The 21,777-nt window shown below is 35.7% G+C and overlaps 1 protein-coding gene across 1 annotated transcript in view; it reads left to right on the top strand.

Annotated features, from left to right (window-relative positions):
• The window catches only part of ADAMTS19 (ADAM metallopeptidase with thrombospondin type 1 motif 19), a 228,226-nt gene that overhangs the window by 154,884 nt on the left and 51,565 nt on the right, over positions 1–21,777 (top strand). The window contains exons 16-18 of the mRNA XM_055301522.1: positions 4,359–4,486; positions 7,909–8,029; positions 14,297–14,377. Of these exons, the coding sequence (XP_055157497.1) occupies positions 4,359–4,486; positions 7,909–8,029; positions 14,297–14,377 (330 nt within the window). The remainder of the gene's footprint in view (positions 1–4,358; positions 4,487–7,908; positions 8,030–14,296; positions 14,378–21,777) is intronic.

Here is a 21,777-nt window from a genome sequence, read left to right as displayed (position 1 = left end):
GTTTAGCCTTGGAAACAGTACAGGAACAGAGTAGGCACAGACTATGTTAGGTGAATGAATGATGTGCCTTACAGGAATTTTCAGCTTGATCTGTCTTGGCCTCTCTTCTTCCTCTTCTTTTTTTTTTAATTGGAGTTCAATTTGCCAACATATAGCATAACACCCAGTGATCATCCCATCAAGTGCCCCCCTCAGTGCCCATCACCCAGTCACCCCCACCCCTCACCCACCTCTCCCTTTCTACCACCCCTTGTTCGTTTCCCAGAGTTAGGAGTCTCTCATGTTCTGTCTCCCTTTCTGGTATTTCCCACTCATTTTTTCTCCTTTCCCCTTTATTCCCTTTCACTATTTTTTATATTCCCCAAATGAATGAGACCATATAATGTTTTTCCTTCTCCAATTGACTTATTTCACCCAGCATAATACCCTCTAGTTCCATCCATGTCGAAGCAAATGGTGGGTATTTGTCGTTTCTAATGGCTGAGTAATATTCCATTGTATACATAGACCACATCTTCTTTATCCATTCATTTTTCGATGGACACCGAGACTCCTTCCACAGTTTGGCTATTGTGGACTTTGCTGCTATAAACATCGGGGTGCAGGTGTCCCGGCGTTTCACTGCATCTGTATCTTTGGGGTAAATCCCCAGCAGTGCAATTGCTGGGTCATAGGGCAGGCCTATTTTTAACTCTTTGAGGAACCTCCACACAGTTTTCCAGAGTGGCTGCACCAGTTCACATTCCCACCAACAGTGCAAGAGGGTTCCCCTTTCTCCACATCTTCTCCAACATTTGTTGTTTACTGCCTTGTTAATTTTCCCCATTCTCACTGGTGTGAGGTGGTATCTCATTGTGGTTTTGACTTGTATTTCCCTGATGGCAAGTGATGCGGAGCATTTTCTCATGTGCTTATTGCATGGCCTCTCTTCTTACTAAATATTCTCCTTGGGATAATATTACTTTATTCAGGAGGTTTTGTTTATCATTAATATGCTAAAGGACACAGATATTTATCTCCAACCCAGGTCTTTCTATCCTGAGTCCCTTCATTGCTTACCCATCTGTTGCATGGACATCTCCACTCAACATCTCATCACTTCTAACTCAACACACCCCTTGCCTTTCTGTCTCAGTCCTACCATGTGCTTCTCTCACAGCACTCTCTCACACAGAATGGCATCATGATCAACCTTGTTCTCACTCAGCCAGAATCATTCTTCCTCAGTCTCCATCCATCTGTACTAAAGCAGCAAGCCCTATTTTTCCCAGCCTTTCTGCTGCCAGTGTGTTTCCTAATGATTGCACTGTTTCTAACCTGCATCCTCAAACAGCTCTCTCCCTTCTCTCTGACCACAATCTTCTCCAGCCCCAGCTCCTAATTTCAGCCAGACTTGCCTTTTCAAGGCTGGATCTGTCAGCCACCGTGCCAAGTAATACCCTTCCATGAGCGCTACTGTTCTCAGGACCAACCTCAAAAATAACTGCCTGGTTTCTAAGGCTGTTTGTGTGGCCTGCCCCTTTACCTTCTCTCACCTCATGTCCACCATTCCCTTCTATGTTCTCCAGCACAGCCCGGCCAACTTCTACTCCATCCCTCATATACATCATGCTTTCTTATATCCAGGCCTGTAAACATCCTAGTTTCTTGGCATAATTTCTTTTATTTCTCAAGCTTTGGTTTCTCTCTCTCTCTCTCTCTCTCTCTCTCTCTCTCCATTTATTTACCTGAAAAATGCCTGTTGATTTTTTTTTTCGACTTGGTTTATGTCAAGCCCTCTAGGAAAAAAACAATCCCCTGATCCTCCAAATTGGGTATTTGCTCCTTTGAAGCACCTCACAATACCCTTTTATAGCAGATTTTAATGTGTCTCTATTCTCCTTGTTGTCTGTGCTTAATGAACAGACTGGCAAATGTTAAACCTCTGATAAATATTTGTTGTGTAAATATGAGTATATATACCATACCTTCTGGTTGTAGAAATGATATGACTATTCAAATAATGCAAATAATCATCTAATCCTATCTCTGCCTCTAATTGGCTGTGCAATTTAATAATATTAAATTCATTTGAAACCTCCTTGTTCATAGGTAAAATAAGAGAGAGGAAACAGATACCCTCCAAGTTAAAAAAAAATTAGAATTGGATGGGGGACAATTTAAAATATTGAAGCCATTGGAAATCACAATTTTGACAGCCCCTACCTCTTATAAAGTGATGTGTATCATCAGAATGATCCATAATAAATATTTATATAATTAGTAGGTTAGCATGTTTTATAATTTTGCCACACATATCAGTCAAACACATCAGTCCATATGATGAGTAAAGTATACAACAGTAGTCTTCATGTATTATATAGCACTATGGAAGAAACTGAAATGTATGATTCTTTTAAAAACCCCAACTTTTAATAACATATGACACCTTAAAATGCAAGGGGCTATTTCTGTTATTCTTATGTAATACATGAATCTATGGCTAGGAAAATTAAATACAGGGTGTCAATGCTGTAGTGAACAGTTATTTTTAGAGGAAAAAAAGATGCATGGCTTTAACATTCAGGTATTTCATATACACTGTGCTGAGATTTGGCCGAAATCCATGTTTAATGCATATCTTGGAAAGGGTTGGTCTCTTAAATCAAGACAAAGCCTGCCTGCCAAGTAAGTACTGGCATGTTACATGGATCACTATAATGTCACAATCTCAAGGGTATACTCCAGGAAGGAAGATTGGTATCAAATGTTTATGTCATCTGTAAAGCACAGTGAATTGACAATATGTTGTAAAAGGAGAAATAGAAAGACTTTTATCTGAATTCTTGCTTGGAATGTGAATGGAATTTTCTAGATGAGCTCCTTTCCACATTATTCATTTATCTAGCTTGCTTCTCTCTTCAATGAAAACTCCAGAAAGAGAATTATATATATACATATTATACATATACATGTACACACACACAGAATACCACATTTAAAGTGTTGCAATTATAGCAGCTGTTTTTAAGTCTAAAGATATGACATAGTAAGCAGTCATCGAATAAACATAACCTACTTTGAGGTGTGAGAGCATACTGAAATGCTTTATTGCGGCTTATAATGGCATCTTAAAGGAAAATTTCAAAACCATGTGCGTTGAAGGCCATGTTCCAACTCTCCAGAATTGTTCAGAGCAGTATTCAGAAGCCACATGTGAAAAGTGTTTGAAATGTTCAATTCTGAAGGCTCATTTAACTGTCTGTCTTCTCTTTGCAAAATGATACCCTGTTCCATGCCTCTGGCTGTTATTTGGTATTTATAGAATCCCATCAGCATACGTGGAACTTTACTGAAGACATAAGCGAAGATCAATGTCAAAGACTGTAAACTATTTTCCATTCTATTTATATGAGCTTAATAAACAGTAAAGGGCCTGGCTGGTATCAAGCCAATAGAGTAGTAATGTAGCATGGAAATTGTTCTGAAGTTTCAGATTTGGATAATTCTCCTACTGGTGTTACCAAATACTGCAGTTCTTCTGTAGGATGCTTAGAAACAGCCCTTTAAAAATATTTTGCCACTCTTGACTGGCCTGATTGGCAAACGTTTTAACTCTACGCATCCTACCTTATTGCTTAATGAAGCACTGAAGAAGACTGCCAGTCATCCAAAAATTCTTTAGCCAGAACAGCCTTCCCGTGGATATCAAATATACCGGTATGCTTTCTGAGTAACCAATGGAGGAAATTGAGCACTTCAGCACTTTTGAGTTCCAGTGGATGTTCTCATGGGATTGTGTTGCATTTCTACATGTCCTTGTAATGGACAATCTTAAGATAATTGCTCATCTTAGAAATTCTTCTTTCTACGTTTAGTAATTTTTTGTTAGAAAATGCCAAATGCAGAGGATTGAAAATTAGTGTATGGGAATTTAGAAGTGACATATCCAGTAAATCTTCATGAATGAAGTAAATCTGAAATAGGAAGAAATCTGATGTACTTAAAGGGGAGTTCATTCCAAAAGATATGAGCAAAAAATGTGGTATGTAAAATATTTTGGGGCAAGAATAATTGACTTGTGTGTGGTAGAGGTTTGATGCCAGAAAAATAATAAATGATACATTTTGAAAATAATCTGAAGACATATTTTTTAAAAAGGAGATATTCATTGGATGTCTATTTTTTCCCACTTTCTCACTTACTGCTCATAATAACCACTATACTACTATACTATAATTACTACTACATTACTCAATTCAGAGCAAATTATATTTTTTACTCAACAACTATACTGAAAAATAAAGCTGGAGATAAAAATATTTATGCAGTAACTTTTGCTCTTTTTTTTTTTTTTTTTTTGTCTACTCTGTGTGTAGAAAAACCATGTGCCTTGTTTTGCTCTCCTGTTGGGAAAGAACAGCCTATTCTTCTATCAGAAAAAGTGATGGATGGAACTTCTTGTGGATATCAGGGATTAGATGTCTGTGCAAATGGCAGGTGTCAGGTAAGACATTCCAGAAGGGAGACTGTATGTGCCCACAGAGGCTTTGAGCAGCTGCACAGTATAATGGAAAGGTCTGCACCAAGTCTCAAAAGCTGTGACTGTAGTCCTGACTCAACTGCCATCTTGAGCAAGTCTCATCTGCTTTGCAACTCAATTTCTTCATGTGCATAATGGTTTGGAATAGATAATCTGTAAAATGCATGACTAGCTCAGAGAACCAGACATTTTTTTATTCTGTAATGTACATATTACTCATCTAAAATGGCATTTCTGTCAAAATATTCCAGACCCAAAATTCAAGGTCTCCAGTTCTCCCTATTTTGTGTCCAAGGCTGAGCCATGTGGCAAAAACCTATAAAATCTGTCCTATTACTCTTAATATTAAAGTATTTTCAACATACTGGACCGATTTTTTAAATATATATCTATATTATATATATTTAAAATACGATTATTTAATTTTAACATTTAAACATTTAATTTGTTCTTATCTTAAACATTTCATTCTTAAACATTTCATTTGCTCTTATCTTTCTTTTTGAAAACAATCTCCATTTACCACATGCATTTATGCACTCTTCATTTACCTTTAGAAAAGTAAAGCAAGTATGACAGCATAGTGGGAAGATCAAAGGCTAGAACTACCACTATCTCGGGTTGGCTTCTCCTAGAGAGATCAATATGCAGATTTTTTTAAAAGATTTTATTTACTTACTCATGAGAGACACAGAGAGAAAGGCAGAGATGTAGACAGAGGGAGAAGCAGGCTCCCTGCGGGGAGCCCGATGGGAGACTCGATCACAAGACCCCCGGATCACACCCTGAGCTGAAGGCAGACGCCCAACCACTAAGCCACCCAGGTGCCCCAATATGCAGAAAGATTAATGCCAAGTGTTTTCATGATCAACATCCATGTTGGGAGGGGAAGAAGAAAGGGTTGGGCAGAGGTAGAAAGGGGGCTGTGGTACACTCACAACAGGACCACAGCCCATCCTGTGAGGAGCCTTGAAACTGGAATGGCTCTTTAGAGTTGTCCTTATTTGTGGTGAGAAAGCCAGGCTTTTTTTTTTTACCCCTAAAATCTACTAGTGTCTGGATGCAAACTGCACCAGGAAGGAGATGTGCCCTTGGTAAAGGCAGTTTTCTTCAGGGTAGGTAATTTCTGCAGAAAGCTGATGGCTGATAAACTTCATGGACATGGGAAGGAAATAAATCCCTTAGTTTTAAAAGAAGTATCCATGGAAGAGTGCTGACTCCATGACAGCCATGAAGAAACTATATTCTTGTGAAGTTCACCTGAAATACGTATGCACAGGTTAACTACTCTGTCAGATGAAGTTGTTAGGCCAATCGTCATTGACTTTTTTGTACAATACCCTCCTTTGAGAATTTGATGAAAAGTTTCCTTTTCTGCCCCAGAAAAATCCATGCCTTTGTATTCGTGCACATGCACACATGCAAGCATGCACATACCAAAATTTGAAAGCAATTTCAAGGTGTAGGTGATCAACCTGCGTTCCAATAGAAACCTCTAGAAATCTGGGTAAAAACTTGGGTACAATATAAAACTTAAGTGCTTTCCCAGCTCTGAGATCTTATATTTTGCCAGCATACTATAGAGTTTAAAGCACAGAATCATGTAATATCACTGGCATAAGAAGCAGTCTTCTAATTACATTTTAATTTCCTTTATTTTTTAATAGCCTATGTCAGCAACCTGAAATTTTTCATTTTCCTGTAAAAAAGAATCATTGCTATCATTACCTATACATATTTTGTTTTCAGACCTGCTGTGCAATTAAAGCTTTTAACTTTATCATTATTGTAAATCTGTTAGTGTACGTCTTCAATGAATTTATTTTTCAAAGAATTATATTTTCCTATATATATATGCCAAATTAATATGCATTAATTTTAAAATGCATGATTGTTGAGCCATGACATCATGTCTATCCCTGGCTTTTATTTTAGGTTTACGGACTTGTAATATCCTAGTTACGAGGGAAGAACTAATAAATTAGTAGGTACTAATTTTTTCAGTCATTTAACTGCTATTTATTGGGTTTATTGTATTTGACAAGAAACAAGCCTAGGGATAGAGCATTATAGTTGTTTTTATCATTTCAAAACCACTCTAAACTCTACTCTAAATTTTTCCTCATTTGTACATGTGAGAGATTTTTTTTTTCCAGGTCTTTTGATGGCTCCTGCTTAGTGAGCTCTTCCTGTACCTTTGTTGTATTTTGAGAATTTCCTGTGGTGGCCGCCACCTCTTTCATCCAAGACATTCCCTTTATTTCTCCCTGAATATGCTTTGATTTGCAGTTCAAACTACTCCACTAATGCATTGCTTTGTCAACCTCTTGTCACTGATATATCTCCCTTAATAAAAGGAAAGAATGCTATATTATGCAGGTTTAATGTGATTTTTCTTTCTCAGGGTATTCATCACACCGCTGCATTTTGTAATCTCCTTACTTCCCCCACCCGAACACCACCACCACTAACCACAGATTTTAAAGGACCTGTTTTGGTCACATTTTATTTATATTTTAAAAATTCCTCTAAAATAACTGTAATGTTATAAATGGATGTATTATCAGTCTCTCTTGCAACTCCTGATTAAGGGTAATGGAATAATTGCACCATTTATTTCTGATGATATTGACATTAAATTCTGCCCTTTGAGTATGCACAGCTTTGCAAATTGTAATCATATTTTCTGAACATCAATGGGAGACCAACATTATTCACTAGAAAAAAAAGTCAATGATTTTATTTCAGAAAATTCATATTAACATAATTCCTCTGGAAGCAAATTAGAATGAATTTCCTCACTGTTCATATTTTCTTATAGCAGCCGTGGGGCTATAGGTTTTGGAGCAGCCTTACTCACATTCATGTGTTGGATGCCAAAGAAGATGGGGATAGAAGTTTATTTGCTGAACTGTAGTAAAAATAAATATTTATGTTTGGTTTTCACAAAGTTAATATTTAATATTTAGCCTTTGTTTTGCAACCACCTTAAGAAGTGAAGCCTTCCATATAATGAAGTGTATCTGTTCTATGTTAAGTAGAATGAAGTAGATTAATAATGTTATGTTTAATAGAAATGTGATTTCCTTTAGGATTATATAAGTTGCATCTGTCTCGATGGTTTTCCAAATTGCTTTAGGGTACAATTTGATTCTTAATATGGGAAAAATACTCTCATCACTATCCTGCTATTTGGTCACTTTACTGATGACATCATTTGACATGAGTTTGCTCTGTTGGTTTGCACAAGAGAATATAACATTTTACTAGTTTGTCAATTAAATATATCTAGTCTGTAGATACTAGGTTTGTTCTAAATTAGTGGTTAAAAAAGCAGAAGGGAAAAAAGCCTCACTTTATGATCTACTGTCAATCTTTTGTTATAGAAAGTTGGCTGTGATGGTTTATTAGGGTCTCTCGCCAGGGAAGATCACTGTGGTGTGTGCAACGGCAATGGAAAATCATGCAAAATTATTAAAGGGGATTTTAATCACACCAGAGGAGCAGGTAATTTTTTTAATTACTTTTTCAAAAGTATTAATCTCACCAGTCTTTAGGAACAGAACAACTGAAGTTGACTTAGAAGTTACAGAGTTACAGTTGTGACTCCCTAATTGAAGACTTTTGTAATGGGGATTGAGTGATTTTTCGTGATGACATATGATACATGTGACATGAGCCACAGATCCTAACAAGCCCACGTCCCATTAATGTAAATATGAAGTCATCTGTTATGCATTTCATATACTGGAGCAGAAAGGGAATAATCTAATTTGCATTGGCTAGTGTTACCAGGTTTCTATGGACCTCATTCTCCAATGCAAAGGATGATGTCTAACAGAGAATAATGATGTGTAACAGCCTGGAGCTGCTATATTGAGAGCATTAGTCTTCAGGTTTTCAGCTTTAGTTGGTTTTTTCTTAATGTCCTTATTCAGTGTGAAGGAATAAAATTTTGGAAATAGTCTGTAGCAGTGTAGCATAGTGGAAATGATAACAGGGAGAATGAGAAGATCTGGGACAATATTCCAGATACATTAATAGTGAGAAGTAATCCTCTCTTGTATCTTCATCTATAAATACTGGTACTCTGGGGATGTGAGAATGAAATGACCATGAATGATCTATGTAGTGTGAGTTTTAAAGTGATCCACAACACAAAGTGAAAGTGTCTGAACTGGAACATAGTAACCCACAAGCTTGTGTTCCTCAAACTTACTAGGAATAAACAGACATTTACATTGTATTTTACCTGGATGTCTTCTAAGCTATCTTTTGTATTTATGATTATATTTTCATCATAATTAGTATACTTATACATCTCAGCTTTTTCCTATTTTAAATTCTTTTCTTATTTAAATATCATAAAACCTGAGACTTAACAATGTTTTAGCTTGGATACAAAGAGCAACCATTTGCGTTTGAATAATCAAGAAAACAGGGTTCGTTCTAGATAAAAGAGTCCTTCAGAAAAGAAAATTAGATACAGCCCTCTAAAGTTGAACATAACCTTTTGCTAGACCCCAGCAGAATAAAAGATAAATGAGCTTGAAGATCTTGAAGCCTAAAAATAACTGAGGCCCAGGGTAAATTGCAGATCAAAATCTCAACCTCCAAAGCTGTGAAAAATGTGACAGGTCCTACAAGTCAAAATCTGCCAGAACTCATTTAGAAAAGTCATACTTAGCTGTAATAGCCTCTCAAACTTTCAACTAAGAATACAGCTATAATAAGCTTTGGAGGGTGATTGGAGTGAAAGAGGGTTTACAGTATAGAAGTTTAAGTGAAGTCTGAAAAACCAAAGAGATTTAAAGATGTAAGAATTTTTTAAGAATATTCTTGCATGATTATTTAATATGCATGGAAACAATTCACTGAAGATTACTGATACACATTCAGCATTGACATCTTTATTTAGTTATTATGATACTTTGTTTTTCCACTAAGCATAGAAAACAGAAATACCAGTTTAAAAATCAGTGATGCTTTTCATTCTGACTGCGGTTGTGTGAGTACATTTCCCCCTAGATTTCTCCTTCAAATCGCCTTTGTTTTTATTGCACTTTGCATTCTACTTTTGTTTATTTGTTCATTTGCTATTGGTAATTCGTGTTAATGGAAACTATTATTTGGAAAATGTCTGAGATGCCTAAGAAACTGGGAATATTGGAGACTAATAATGTTGCTTTTTCCTTCCAATTCTATGCTAATTTCATATGACTCTCAGGGAAGAGACTAGAATTGTTAGCTGGGACCATAATATCTGTCCTGTGGGGTGCTATCCCTACCTGTCTCTCTAGCATCATCTCACATCAACGTGCCTTTCCTTTCCAGATTTCTACAGTAGTTCAAACTAACCATGCTCCCTCTAGCACCTTGCATGTAAAAATATGGTTCTGTCAGCTTTGTCTTCTCTTTGCTGGTTCATTTTTAGATGACAGATCTCAGTTCAGATGTCACTTCTTCAGTGAGCACTAAACAACTTCTACCTCCCATCACTAACAGCTTGTTTAGTGACACCATATTTGTATCCATATGGTGAGGCTCTAATCACATTCTCAAGTTTACATTTACTAGTCTTTCTTTCCCCACTAGTCTTTGAGATCAATGGGAAAAAGTCTCATGACTGTTTTTGTTTAACACCATATTCCCAATGACCGGCATAGTGTATGATCCATTAATGTTTATTAACATAAATAATGATGAAACATTATTTTTTAGTAGTTTAAAAAGCAAAAATCTGTGTAAGTCCTTAATTATATCATGGGCTTCATCTACTTGTGACTTCAAGAATGTTGTGTTCATTTCTCTTGAGACAATTTTATCCTTATAGTTTATGGACTTCCTAGAATTTCTTGAAGGAATTGCAGCCTTATTTGGTCCAGTTGGCCATGCACACTGTATATATTGTATAAGTAACACATGTGCAGACACATGTGCATGTTTTCAATCCCTGTGCTCTATTTAGAGTTTGCTAAATCATTTTTGTTGGAGCTAGAAAATAAACTTGAGGAGTTTTTTTTTTTCTTAGTGCATTTATCATGCCTTTCATTTTAACTGCCTAGCTGCAGAATCATTTTTAGAGGAATTTTAAAAGATAAATTGTATATTTGGTTGTGGAACTAGATAGTTACCAATATATACTAGGAAGAAAATGGACATAAAATGTGTTATTCTTAGTAGAAGAAATGATGATACTGATCCTGTATAAGGAACAAATGCTCATAGACTTTTTGTTTGTATGTTTGGCACAGCTGTAGGAGAGTTATAGTGTTATGTATTCTATTTTATGAAATAGTAGCAGTGGGTCATAGCTGGAAGTGCATAGTGGAATCACACAGATCTGAGGTCAAAGCTGTGATCAGCTAATTACTGTGACAAAGCAGTCTTGAAAATGGTATTTTTCCCACCTATATTCTTATCTATCAAATGAGAAATGTAGTATCTACCTTGGATATTATCATTACAATTAAATGAATTATTTATGTAAATTTCCTGCACTAGTGTCCTGCACATAGCAGTTGTTCAAATGTGACATTTGTCATTATTATTACCACAAAGATAATGACTGGTATTGACATTTTAAGAGGTCTGTTTAAGACTGAGATCTTAAGTAGGATGTTCCTGTAACAATGCTAATTATTCAATATGAGGATCAAATTTATGACATTGACATCACAGACTTTATTCCAACTTGTAAACTTGGCAATAGCCACTCTTATATTCACTGATTTAAATATATGTTAACTAACTAGAATTTAAATAAAAACTTGAAAAAAAGTGCATTCTTAATTGTGCTAAATGACTTATTTACTGAAGATATCTAGGCCCCCAGTCACGGCTATCTCTCTTCAAATGTCTGCTCGGTATTTCTCTTCCTCTCTTCTTTCCTTAAACGCAGCCTAACTCATCTGTTCTTTAAGCCATTCCAGTTGAGTAATAGAGAATTGCTCCAGATAGAACTATCAATTTAGAAATAACTATTGTCGGGATCCCTGGGTGGCGCAGTGGTTTGGCGCCTGCCTTTGGCCCAGGGCGCGATCCTGGAGACCTGGGATCGAATCCCACGTCAGGCTCCCGGTGCATGGAGCCTGCTTCTCCCTCTGCCTGTGTCTCTGGCTCTCTCTCTCTCTCTCTCTCTCTCTCTCTCTGACTATCATAAATTTAAAAAAAAAATAAAAATAAAAAAATAAATAAAGAAATAACTATTGTCCTAATGTACAGCAGACCTCGGAGTTTACTGCTAAACCCAGATAGGAATGCACTGTTACTCCCTCTACTTCCCTTTCTCTACTCTTAGCATTCTAAAATTTAACATCTTCTCCAGATACTTTACTAAATTCCTTTGCTCGGAGATTAATAGTCACTTCTTGATTATGACAGCCTATGTGTTTTCCTTAGTCACCCTTCTTTTTGATTTTTGCACAGCTTTTAACACAGCCGAACAAAAGCTTCCCTTGAGATAATCCAATCCAAAGGATCCCACTGCACAGAAACAGCCAGATCTCCTTCTTGTGATTATTCCTCCTCTGGATTCTTTTTTATTTTCAATCTGTTGAAAACTATGACTGTCTTAGGTTGAGTCCTTCACTTCTCTTCTCTCAATTTTCTCCAGTTACTTTCGTTACTGATGTTAACTGCCTAACAAAAGTATTCCACTCGCCTGATGTTTGTCTGGAATTCCAAGTGTTCCACAATTCTTGATAGATATTTTTACTAGGGTGTTATACTGTTTTATTAAGTACAAATTGCAAAGTCGAATTTATCAGATAACTACCAAAACTTGACTTCCATGTTCTTACAAACTATGGCTACATTCTCACATAAGTAATAAGAAAGCATTGGCGTTCAAAGTTTATTTCCCCACTTACTATTGGTTGTCAATTTCAGAATTTTTTTTTTCCCCACAGTGCCCTCTAGATTTTCTTCCTTAATCTAGCATATTCCCGGGCTTTTACAGTAGCCTCCTGACACTGTTATCCACAATTATATTGCTAGGCATTCTGCATATGCTATCACATAAAGCTTCTCCAAATCAGTGTCTAATTACCAAGTTCCTTGCTATATAGAATGTTCACTAGTTTCAGATGGATCAATTCAATGTCTTGGGCATACATTCAAAACCTCTTTAACAAAGACATATTCTAACATATTCTCTTTATGACAGAATTCTTTTATTTATTGCTACAAAAATATTACTTACTCTCTCACTTTTCTTTTTCATTCAGTGAACTCATCCTTTTTCTATACATATCCAAATCCTGTACATTCTTCAGGGACAATTCATCTATTTACTTCCTGGTGAAGCTTTCCTTGACTCTGAAATGTTCTGTGAATCAGAATGATTCCAGCTGATGCCAGTGTTTCTTAAACTTGAGTAATGTATATAACAATTGAAAAGGAAAACAAGAAAAAAATCCCACTTCTGTGTATTTAAAATAACAGTGAATCCTTTTGAGTGATGATGTGATCGGGGAAGGAAGGCAATTGAAACATTGGTTTATATTCTTAAGAAGGGAATTAACCATATCATCTTGCATTTGATCTCTTTTACATAATTTTGGAAATTTTTTTTAAAACTCATATTGTATAAGGTATTTTTGCCTTGTCTTTCCAATTTCATTATGAGCTCATTAAGTGCCCAGATATTCTTACCGTACTTCTATGTATAAATCGTCAGTGAGCATTTGTTTCTATTTTCCTGCCTATTTTGTTCATGTATCAAAGTATATTTATATGGTTTGGTGTTACTAAAAATGGTTAAACTGGATAAGCAGTGTTCCCTAATGGAAATTATTATTCGAGGAACACATGCCTCAAATTCCAGCCACTGCCACCAGGTGGAGCATATGTTACCTTTGGGTATATACCAATAATTGTAAACAGTTTCGGGAATTCAAATAACAGATGACAACTCTGGGATTGGTTATTGTGCCTTTTTAAAATTAACTTTGAAATTGGACTTTGATCAGATGTATGGAACTACTCAAATATTAAGAATATTAAATCTTATTATGTAATAATTTAAACTATAACTATTCAGCCATAATTAGGTATCTGCTCCATCACTGTTCTGCACTAAGTGAAGTCTTAATTTTGACTTCTTTTGCAAACTCTCTTCTGTCTCACTTTATCATCTTACTTCACTTTGAGTATTACATTCCTAACCTCTGCTGAAAAAGCTTTCCTAAGAAACACCTAAATGTGTCTTGCTCATAGCTGTTTGACATTTTTCAGGGTGATGCCAGATTGCTTGGTATGGCCTGACACTTACTTGTCTCCAGCCCCAGTTTTAAAATCCTTTGTTAATTTTCTAAGGGAGTATGTGGTCTCTCTTATCCTATATTCAGCCACCCAGGACCTGATCCTGCCAGCTGCATTTCCTCCTTCCCCATATATTCTAACTTAAAGTTGGAATTTCATGAACAAAATCTAAAGTTATTTGCTTTGTTCCAAGATCTTCTGTGTTTCTGAATGGGCTGTACCATTGTACTTTTTTCCCCCCTCATACTTTATATCAGTGAGCTTTTCTTTTTTTTTTTACATAGCACGATTACCTAATTGCCCTTAATAGTACCATAGACTCAATATCTTTCCAAGAAACTTCTCCATTTGAAATTATGACAACTTTTATATCCAACTTTTTTCTTTGTGTATGTATTGAAATATGATAGCGAAAACCAAAACCAAAAGAAAAAAAAGAGGGCAAGTCAATTAAGTAAAGAGATCTTAAAAGAACTCATGATTTATTTCATGTTTTATTGACTTTTACAGGTTATGTAGAAGTGCTGGTGATACCTGCTGGAGCCAGAAGAATCAAAGTTGTGGAGGAAAAGCCGGCACATAGCTATTTAGGTAACCTGACACAGAGCCAATCCAAGTACGAGCCCCACTCTCCCTGCCCTGACAGTTCTATGATGAGGAGGACATCAATCTGTTTCTAGTTACATGTTTGAATTTCCCAGGAAGCACCTCTGGTCATATCAAGTAGGAATTTCTTTCCTTCTCTCCTGGGGACTTACCAGAGCAAAAGCAATCTGGTTGTCTATGTTTTTGGGAGAGTATAAATTATTTCCACATGTCAGTCCATGTTTAAAAAAAAAACAAAAACCACAACACTCATTGGACGATTTAGATATATATGCACATATCTATTTCATAAATATATTTATTTCATGTATACATACACATATATAAATACATATTCATATTTATTGCATGTGCAAATGCACATATGTGTGTGTATATATATATAATTACTTTAGAAATAGAAAGTCTTGTGGGATTCTTAAATTCTGATATACTGAATGGACTTAATATTTCAATGGGAAATTATGCTGTCTCTTGCCTCACTTCAGGTATTTTCATCTATGAAGAGAATATTTTAAATTTTTAAATATTGCATGTGGAGGGATCCCTGGGTGGCGCAGCGGTTTTGCGCCTGCCTTTGGCCCAGGGTGTGATCCTGGAGACCCGGGATCGAATCCCACGTTGGGCTCCCCCTGCATGGAGCCTGCTTCTCTCTCTGCCTCTCTCTCTCTCTCTCTCTCTCTCTCTCTCTCTCTCTCTCTCTCTCTCTGTGTGTGTGTGTGTGTGTGTGTGTGACTATCATAAATAAAAAAAATTAAAAAATATATTGCATGTGGAAAGAATTGTCTCAGTTGTTTCAATTAAGCCAATTAGCAATTTTAAATATATAAAAGAAAACAGTTGCCAAAATACATACTGTTTATATATCAAAATTACAATGCAATTAAGTCATGAGAAATGATCGTCTCTAGTCATGGCATCCCCGGATAAAGGGATCTAATGTGATTAGGTCAGATAAAAGAGAAAAGATTCTCCCAGAATTTAAACATTGTATTTATATTGTCTTTAAAGAAAGCCTTCATGTCTTTTTTTTTTTTTCTTAACAGAAATACTGTTCTCATTATTCTTTCTCAAAGGAAATAATATCCCAAGGGGAAACACTTTGTACATGGAAAATAACCCAATATTACATGATTGTTTCTACTTTGCAATATTAAAAATAGTCTACTCTTGGACTGAGTTATTTTTCTTATTAGGGTTTGCTTTCTAGGAGTAGGAAAATATGAGGAAAGGGGACAGCAAAAGAAATCCTTTGTCATGTGACACATTCATGTGTTTGTTATTACTAATTACCAATTTCATCTACTTTTACCTGCTAGGTTTTTAAATGCATTTTAAGTACAAGTTAATCATCCCAGATAATCCAATTTGAGATTAAACTAATACCCGGTTTTTGGAGATACTTTGCAAAACCTAGACAATTTCAGGACATTTGTTCAATAGCCAACAATTGGCTCTTACACTTGGGAATATGTTTTCTTTTTCCCAAGCTGGAAAGGAATATAGATGTCTCAAATGGAATGTTCTCATGTTCTATAAAACTCTACATTGTACTATGATTTTTAGTAACTTAACAAATGTGACTGAAAAACCAGCCAATTTTATAAATGGGACGTCTCCATGCTCTAATACCTTAATTCCTAGGCCCTTCGACAAATTCAGTCTCCTGGGAACTCTGACAAAGGGAGTTACTATAAAGTCAGCAAATGCCCTCCATAGTGACACATCAAATGGTCACAATTCATTAAATACTTTCTTCTTTTGACTTATAAGATGTGAGGCTCCCTACCTCATTGGATGCTCCCTACTAGTCTCTTTTGATGGATTCTCCACCTCTATCTGTTTTCCATATGTTCCCATACTGTGAATTTCAAGCCTGTGCCCTTCCCTCTCCCTTGCTATACTGTCTCCCTAGGGAATCACATCCAGCTCCATTGCTTTACATGTTAATTGGATGCAAATTATCTGATTCTCATGTACATCAGAAATAAAAAGTCTAAGTCAACTATTTTTATTCTATTCCATGCTGAAACTTCTTCCTCCTTCACTTTACCCTGTTTATATAGTCTGTGTCACTATATTAGAGTCTCATGACTGCTATATCAAGTACCACATATCTGGTGGTTTAAAACAACAGAAAGATATTCTGTCACAGTTCTGGAAGCCAAAATCGTTTCACTGGACCAGAATTCAAGGCATTTGCAAAGCTGTGCTCTGTCTGGAGACCCTAGGGGAGCATGCATTCCTCGCCTCCTCCAGCATCTGGTGGCTGCCAGCATTCTTTTGCTTGTGACCACTTCAGTCTTCCATGTCTATCTGCCTCCATAATGTCATTGAATTCTCTTTATCTACCTTCAAAACCCCCTCTCCTACCTCTTATAAGGATATATGTGATTGTATTTCAGATGCACTTGGGCAATCCAGAATCACCTCCCCATGTCACAATCCTGAATCTCATCTGCAATGTTATTTTTTTATTTGCCATATAAGTTAACATTCATAAGTTCCATGGATTCAGAAATTGATTCTGTTTTTCCCCCTTAATATCACTTGTTTTTTAAATTATGGTAAAATACCCATAAAATTTACTATCTTAACTATGTTAAATGTATATTTCAGTGGGTTTGAGTACATCACTGTTTTGCAACCACCACCACCATCCATCTCCAGAATTGTTCTCATCTTGTGAAAAAGAAGCTCTGTGCCCATTAACAGTAATTCTCCATTTCCCTCGCCTCCTATCCCCCAGTAACCACCACCATTATGCTTTCTGTCTTCATGAATTTGACCACTCTGCCTATATGGAATCATATTCTCTTTATGTGGAATCATAAAGTAACTTTCTTTTGTGATTATCTTATATCACTTAGGATAATGTTCTCAAGATTTAATCATGCTGTTGCATGTGTCAATATTTCCTTCCTTTTAAAGGCCAGATGGTATTTCATTGTATGCATATACCACATATGGCTTATCCATTCATTCATCTGTGGATACTTGGGTTGCTTCCATGTGTTAGCTATTGTGTATAATGCTACTGTGAACATGAGTATGCAAATATCTCTTCAAGATCCCACTTTTCATTCTTTTGAGTATATTTCCAGAAGTAGAATTGCTGTATCTTATGGCAGTTCTATATCTAATTGTTTTAGGAATTGCCACACCCTTTCCCACAGTTCTGCACTAGTTTCCATTCCCACCAATATTGTGCAAGAGTTCCAGTTTCTGTATATTCTTAACAACTCTTGTTTTCTCTTTCTTTTGGCAATAGCCATCCTAATGGGTATGATGTGATATTGCATGTGGTTTTGATTTGCACTTCCCAAATGATTAGTTATGTTGAAAATCTCTTCATGTGCTTTTTGGCTATTGATACATCTTTGAAGAAATGTCTATTCAAGTTCCTCATCCATTTTTGAAATAGGTTGTTGGTTTGATTCATTGTTGATGATGATGGTGAGTTTTAGGAGGTCACTATATATTCTGGATATTAACCCCTTATGAGATATATGATTTACAAATATTTTCTCCTATACTGTTAGTGGTGTCTTTTAATACACAAAAGTTTTTAATTTTCATGAAGTATTTCTGTTCTTCTTCTATTACCTGTGCCTTTGCTGCAATATACAAGGAGTAACTGCCAAATTTAATATTGTAAAGCTTTTGCTTTATGTTTGCTTCTAAGACTTTTATGGTTTTAGGTCTTACATTTAGGTCTTTAATCCATTTTGAGTTAATTTTTGTAGATGGTGTTAGTCAAGTGTACAACTTCATTTTTCTACATGTGGATACTTAGTTTTCTCACTACCCCTAGTAGAAGGACTTTTCTTTGTCTGTTGAATGGTCTTGGCACTCTTATAGAAAATCATTTGGCTACATATGCAAAGGTATATTTCTGAGGTCTCTATCTATTCCATTTGTCTATATGTCTGTTTTTATGTTAGCACACTGTTTTGATTACTGTAGCTTTCTACTAAGTTTTTAGATCAAGAAGTGTGAGTCTCCAGCTTTGTTTCTCTTTTTCCAGTTTGTTTTCGCTATTCAGGGTTACTTGAGATTCAATATGAATTTTAGAATAGGTTTTATTCCTTCTGTAAAAAAAGGCCATTGGAATTTTGGTAAGGATTGCATTGAATTTGTAGGCCACTTTGATAATATTGACATCTTAATAGTACTAAGTCTTCCAATTTATGAACCTGGGATTTGTTTCCATTTATTTATGTATTCTTTAATTTCTTTCAGCAGTGTGTTCTGGTTTTAATTGTATAAGTCTTTCACCCCCTTAGTTGAGTTAATTATTCTTGATACTATTGTACATAGATTGCTTTCTTAATTTCCTTTTCAGATTGTTCATTGCTAATTTGTAGAAATGAAACTGCTTTTATGTGTGTTGGCTTTGTATCCTGCTACTTTTAAAACAGACTATTTTGTACATGTGTGTAAAATCATTAAGGTTTTCTACATAGAAGATCGTATCATCTGTGATGAGAAATAATTGTATTTCTTCCTCTCCGGTTTGAATGCCTTTTATGCTTGTGAATTCTGTTTGATGGTATATGGTTGAGAATTTTTGCATCAGTGTTCTTTTTTTTAAGATTTTATTTATTTATTCATGAGAGACACAATGAGAGAGAGGCGAAGGCATAGGCAGAGGGAGAAGAAGCAGACTCCATGAGGAGAGCCCTATGTGGGACTCAATCCCCAGACTCCAGAATACACCCTGAACCAAAGGCAGATGCTTGACTGCTGAGCCACCCAGGCGTCCCTGCATCAGTATTCTTAAGGGAAATTGATTTCTAGTTTTGTTTTTGTGTTTTTGTCTAACTTTGGTAGCAAAGAATGAATTAGGCCTCATACTGTGAGTTAGGAATCTTCCCTCCAATTCACTTCTTTGGAAAATATGAGGATTGATGTTAGTTCCTTAAATGTTTCATAGAATTTACCAATGAAGCCATAACATCCAGCACTTTTCTTTTGGGGGATATTTTTGATTACTGAATCAATGTTCTTACTAATTATAGATACTTTTAGGATTTCTTTTTCTTTGTGATTCAGTCTTGGTAAGTTTTGTGTTTCTAGGAATTTGTACATTTCATTTATCTAATTTGTTAGCATACAAAAATTTAAAATTTTTATTGAAATACAGTTGATGTACAATGTTATATTAGTTTCAGGTGCACAGTATAGTGATTCAGCAGTTTTATACATTGCAGAATGCTCACCATGACAAATGTAGTTGCCATCGTTTACCATACAATGTCTTTTTAATATAATTGACTTTTCTCCCCATGCCGTACTTTCGATTCCCATAATTTACTTATTTTATAACTGGAAGTTGGTACCTTTAATCCCCTTCACCTATTTTGCCCATTCCTCCACCACCCACAGCCAGCAGTTTGTTCTCTGTATTTATGCAGATGTTTGTTTCTTTTTGTTTGTTTTAAACTCCACATATAAATGAAATCACATTGTCTTTCTTTGTCTGACTTATTTCACTCCGCATAATACCATCTGGGTACTGTTGTCAAAAATGACAAGAACTCATTCTTTTTCATGGGTAATATTCTGTTATGTGTGTGTATTTATACATATACATTATATATACATATATATACACACATACAACCATACACACACACCATATCTTCTTTACCCATTTATCAATTGATGGACACTTAGATTACTTCCATATCCTGATTATTGTAAATAATGCTACAATAAACATAGGGGTGCAGATGTCTTTTTTAATTAGTGTTTTCATTTTCTTTGGGTAAATACCCAAAGGTAGCATTACTGGATCATATGGAATTTCTATTTTTAATTTTTTAGGGAATCTGTATACTATTTTCCAGAAGGGCTGCACCAGTTTACACTCCCACCAGTAGTGCATGATGGTTCCTTTTTTCCACATCCTTGCCAAAGTTTCTTATTTCTTGTCTGTTTGATACTAGCCATTCTGACTGGTATGAGGATTATTTATAATAACTTTCTTATAATCGTTTTATTTCTGCAGCATCAGCTGTAATGTCCCCACTTTCATTCCTGACTTCTTAGTTGTCTCTTTTTTTTTCTTTCTTAGTCAATACAGCCAAAGTTTTATTGTTTTTGTTGATCTTTTCAAAAAACCAACTTCCAGTTTTGTTGATTTTTCTTTATTATTTTTCTATTCTCTATTTCATTTATCTCTACTCTAATCTTTATTATTTTCTTCCTTCTGGTAGCTTTAGTTTGTTCTTTTTCTAGTTTCTTAAGTTGTAAAGTTAGGTTGTTAATTTGAGATGTTTGTTCTTTTATTTTTTATTTTTATTTTATTTTATTTTTTTATTTTTTTGAGAGAAGGGGAAAGAGAGAGAGAGCACATGTAGGGAGATAGGGGCAGAGTGCGAGAGAGAGAGAGAGAGAGATTAAACAAGCTCCACTCTGCATGGAGCCCGACTTGGGGCTCCATCTCACAACCCTGAGATCATGACCTGAACCAAAATGAAGAGTTAGACACTTAATGAACCTCCCAGCTGCCCAGAATCTTTCTTCTCTTTTAATGTGTTTGTTGCTATAAATTTCCCCATCACACTGCTTTTGTTGTGTCCTCTACATTTTGCTATGTTGGGTTTTCACATCCACTTCCCTTGTAATTTCTCATTGATCCATGGCTACATTTATGAATTTTCCAGTTTTCCTTGTTATGGATTTCTAATCTAACTTCAGCCGTTTGTAGTCAGAGACGATACTTTGTATGATATCTATCTTATAGGACATGGATATCTTCTTTGAAGCCGTTCTTTATCCTACCACAGTCACTGATTTCTATACAGTAGTTTATACCAGCACTAGTGCTGCTTGATGACTGCCTTTACCACTTTAATGCATCATTGGGTCTTATCAGTTACTCAAACGTATCACTTTCTCTCCATTAACCACTGTGACCCATAACCAAGCCAGTCTCTGCAGCCCTGTCCTGCTTTATTTCCTTTACAGCATTTATCAACATCACCATCTGAATTTTCTTACCTGTTCACATGTGTGCTTTTGTATTGTCTATCTCCATTGTTAATTCTGAAGGCAGGAATCAAGGTGCTCAGAGCTTCACCTTCAATAACTAAAGGAGACTCTGGCACACAGAAAAAAATAAGTCTTTTTATGACTGAATTTTGATTAAGAAAAGATGGTTCATACTTGTATAGTAATTAGTTTGGGCCAGTTCATTAAATATATCTGATAAAGAAACATTCACATCTCTATGAAGTAGGCACCACTAGTTTATTTTTTAAATCAGAGACTAGAGGACAAGAGAGTTTTAAGTTTCTTTCCCAAGATCATACACATAAAAAAAAAAAAACTGTGATCTTGGGTTTAAGACCAAGCAGTGTGGCCATTGTATCTGGTTC

This window comes from Nyctereutes procyonoides, unplaced genomic scaffold (genome assembly GCF_905146905.1).
Source record: "Nyctereutes procyonoides isolate TBG_1078 unplaced genomic scaffold, NYPRO_anot_genome, whole genome shotgun sequence".
NCBI classification, from domain to species: Eukaryota; Metazoa; Chordata; class Mammalia; order Carnivora; family Canidae; genus Nyctereutes; species Nyctereutes procyonoides.
This window is presented reverse-complemented; position numbering and strand designations above follow the sequence as displayed.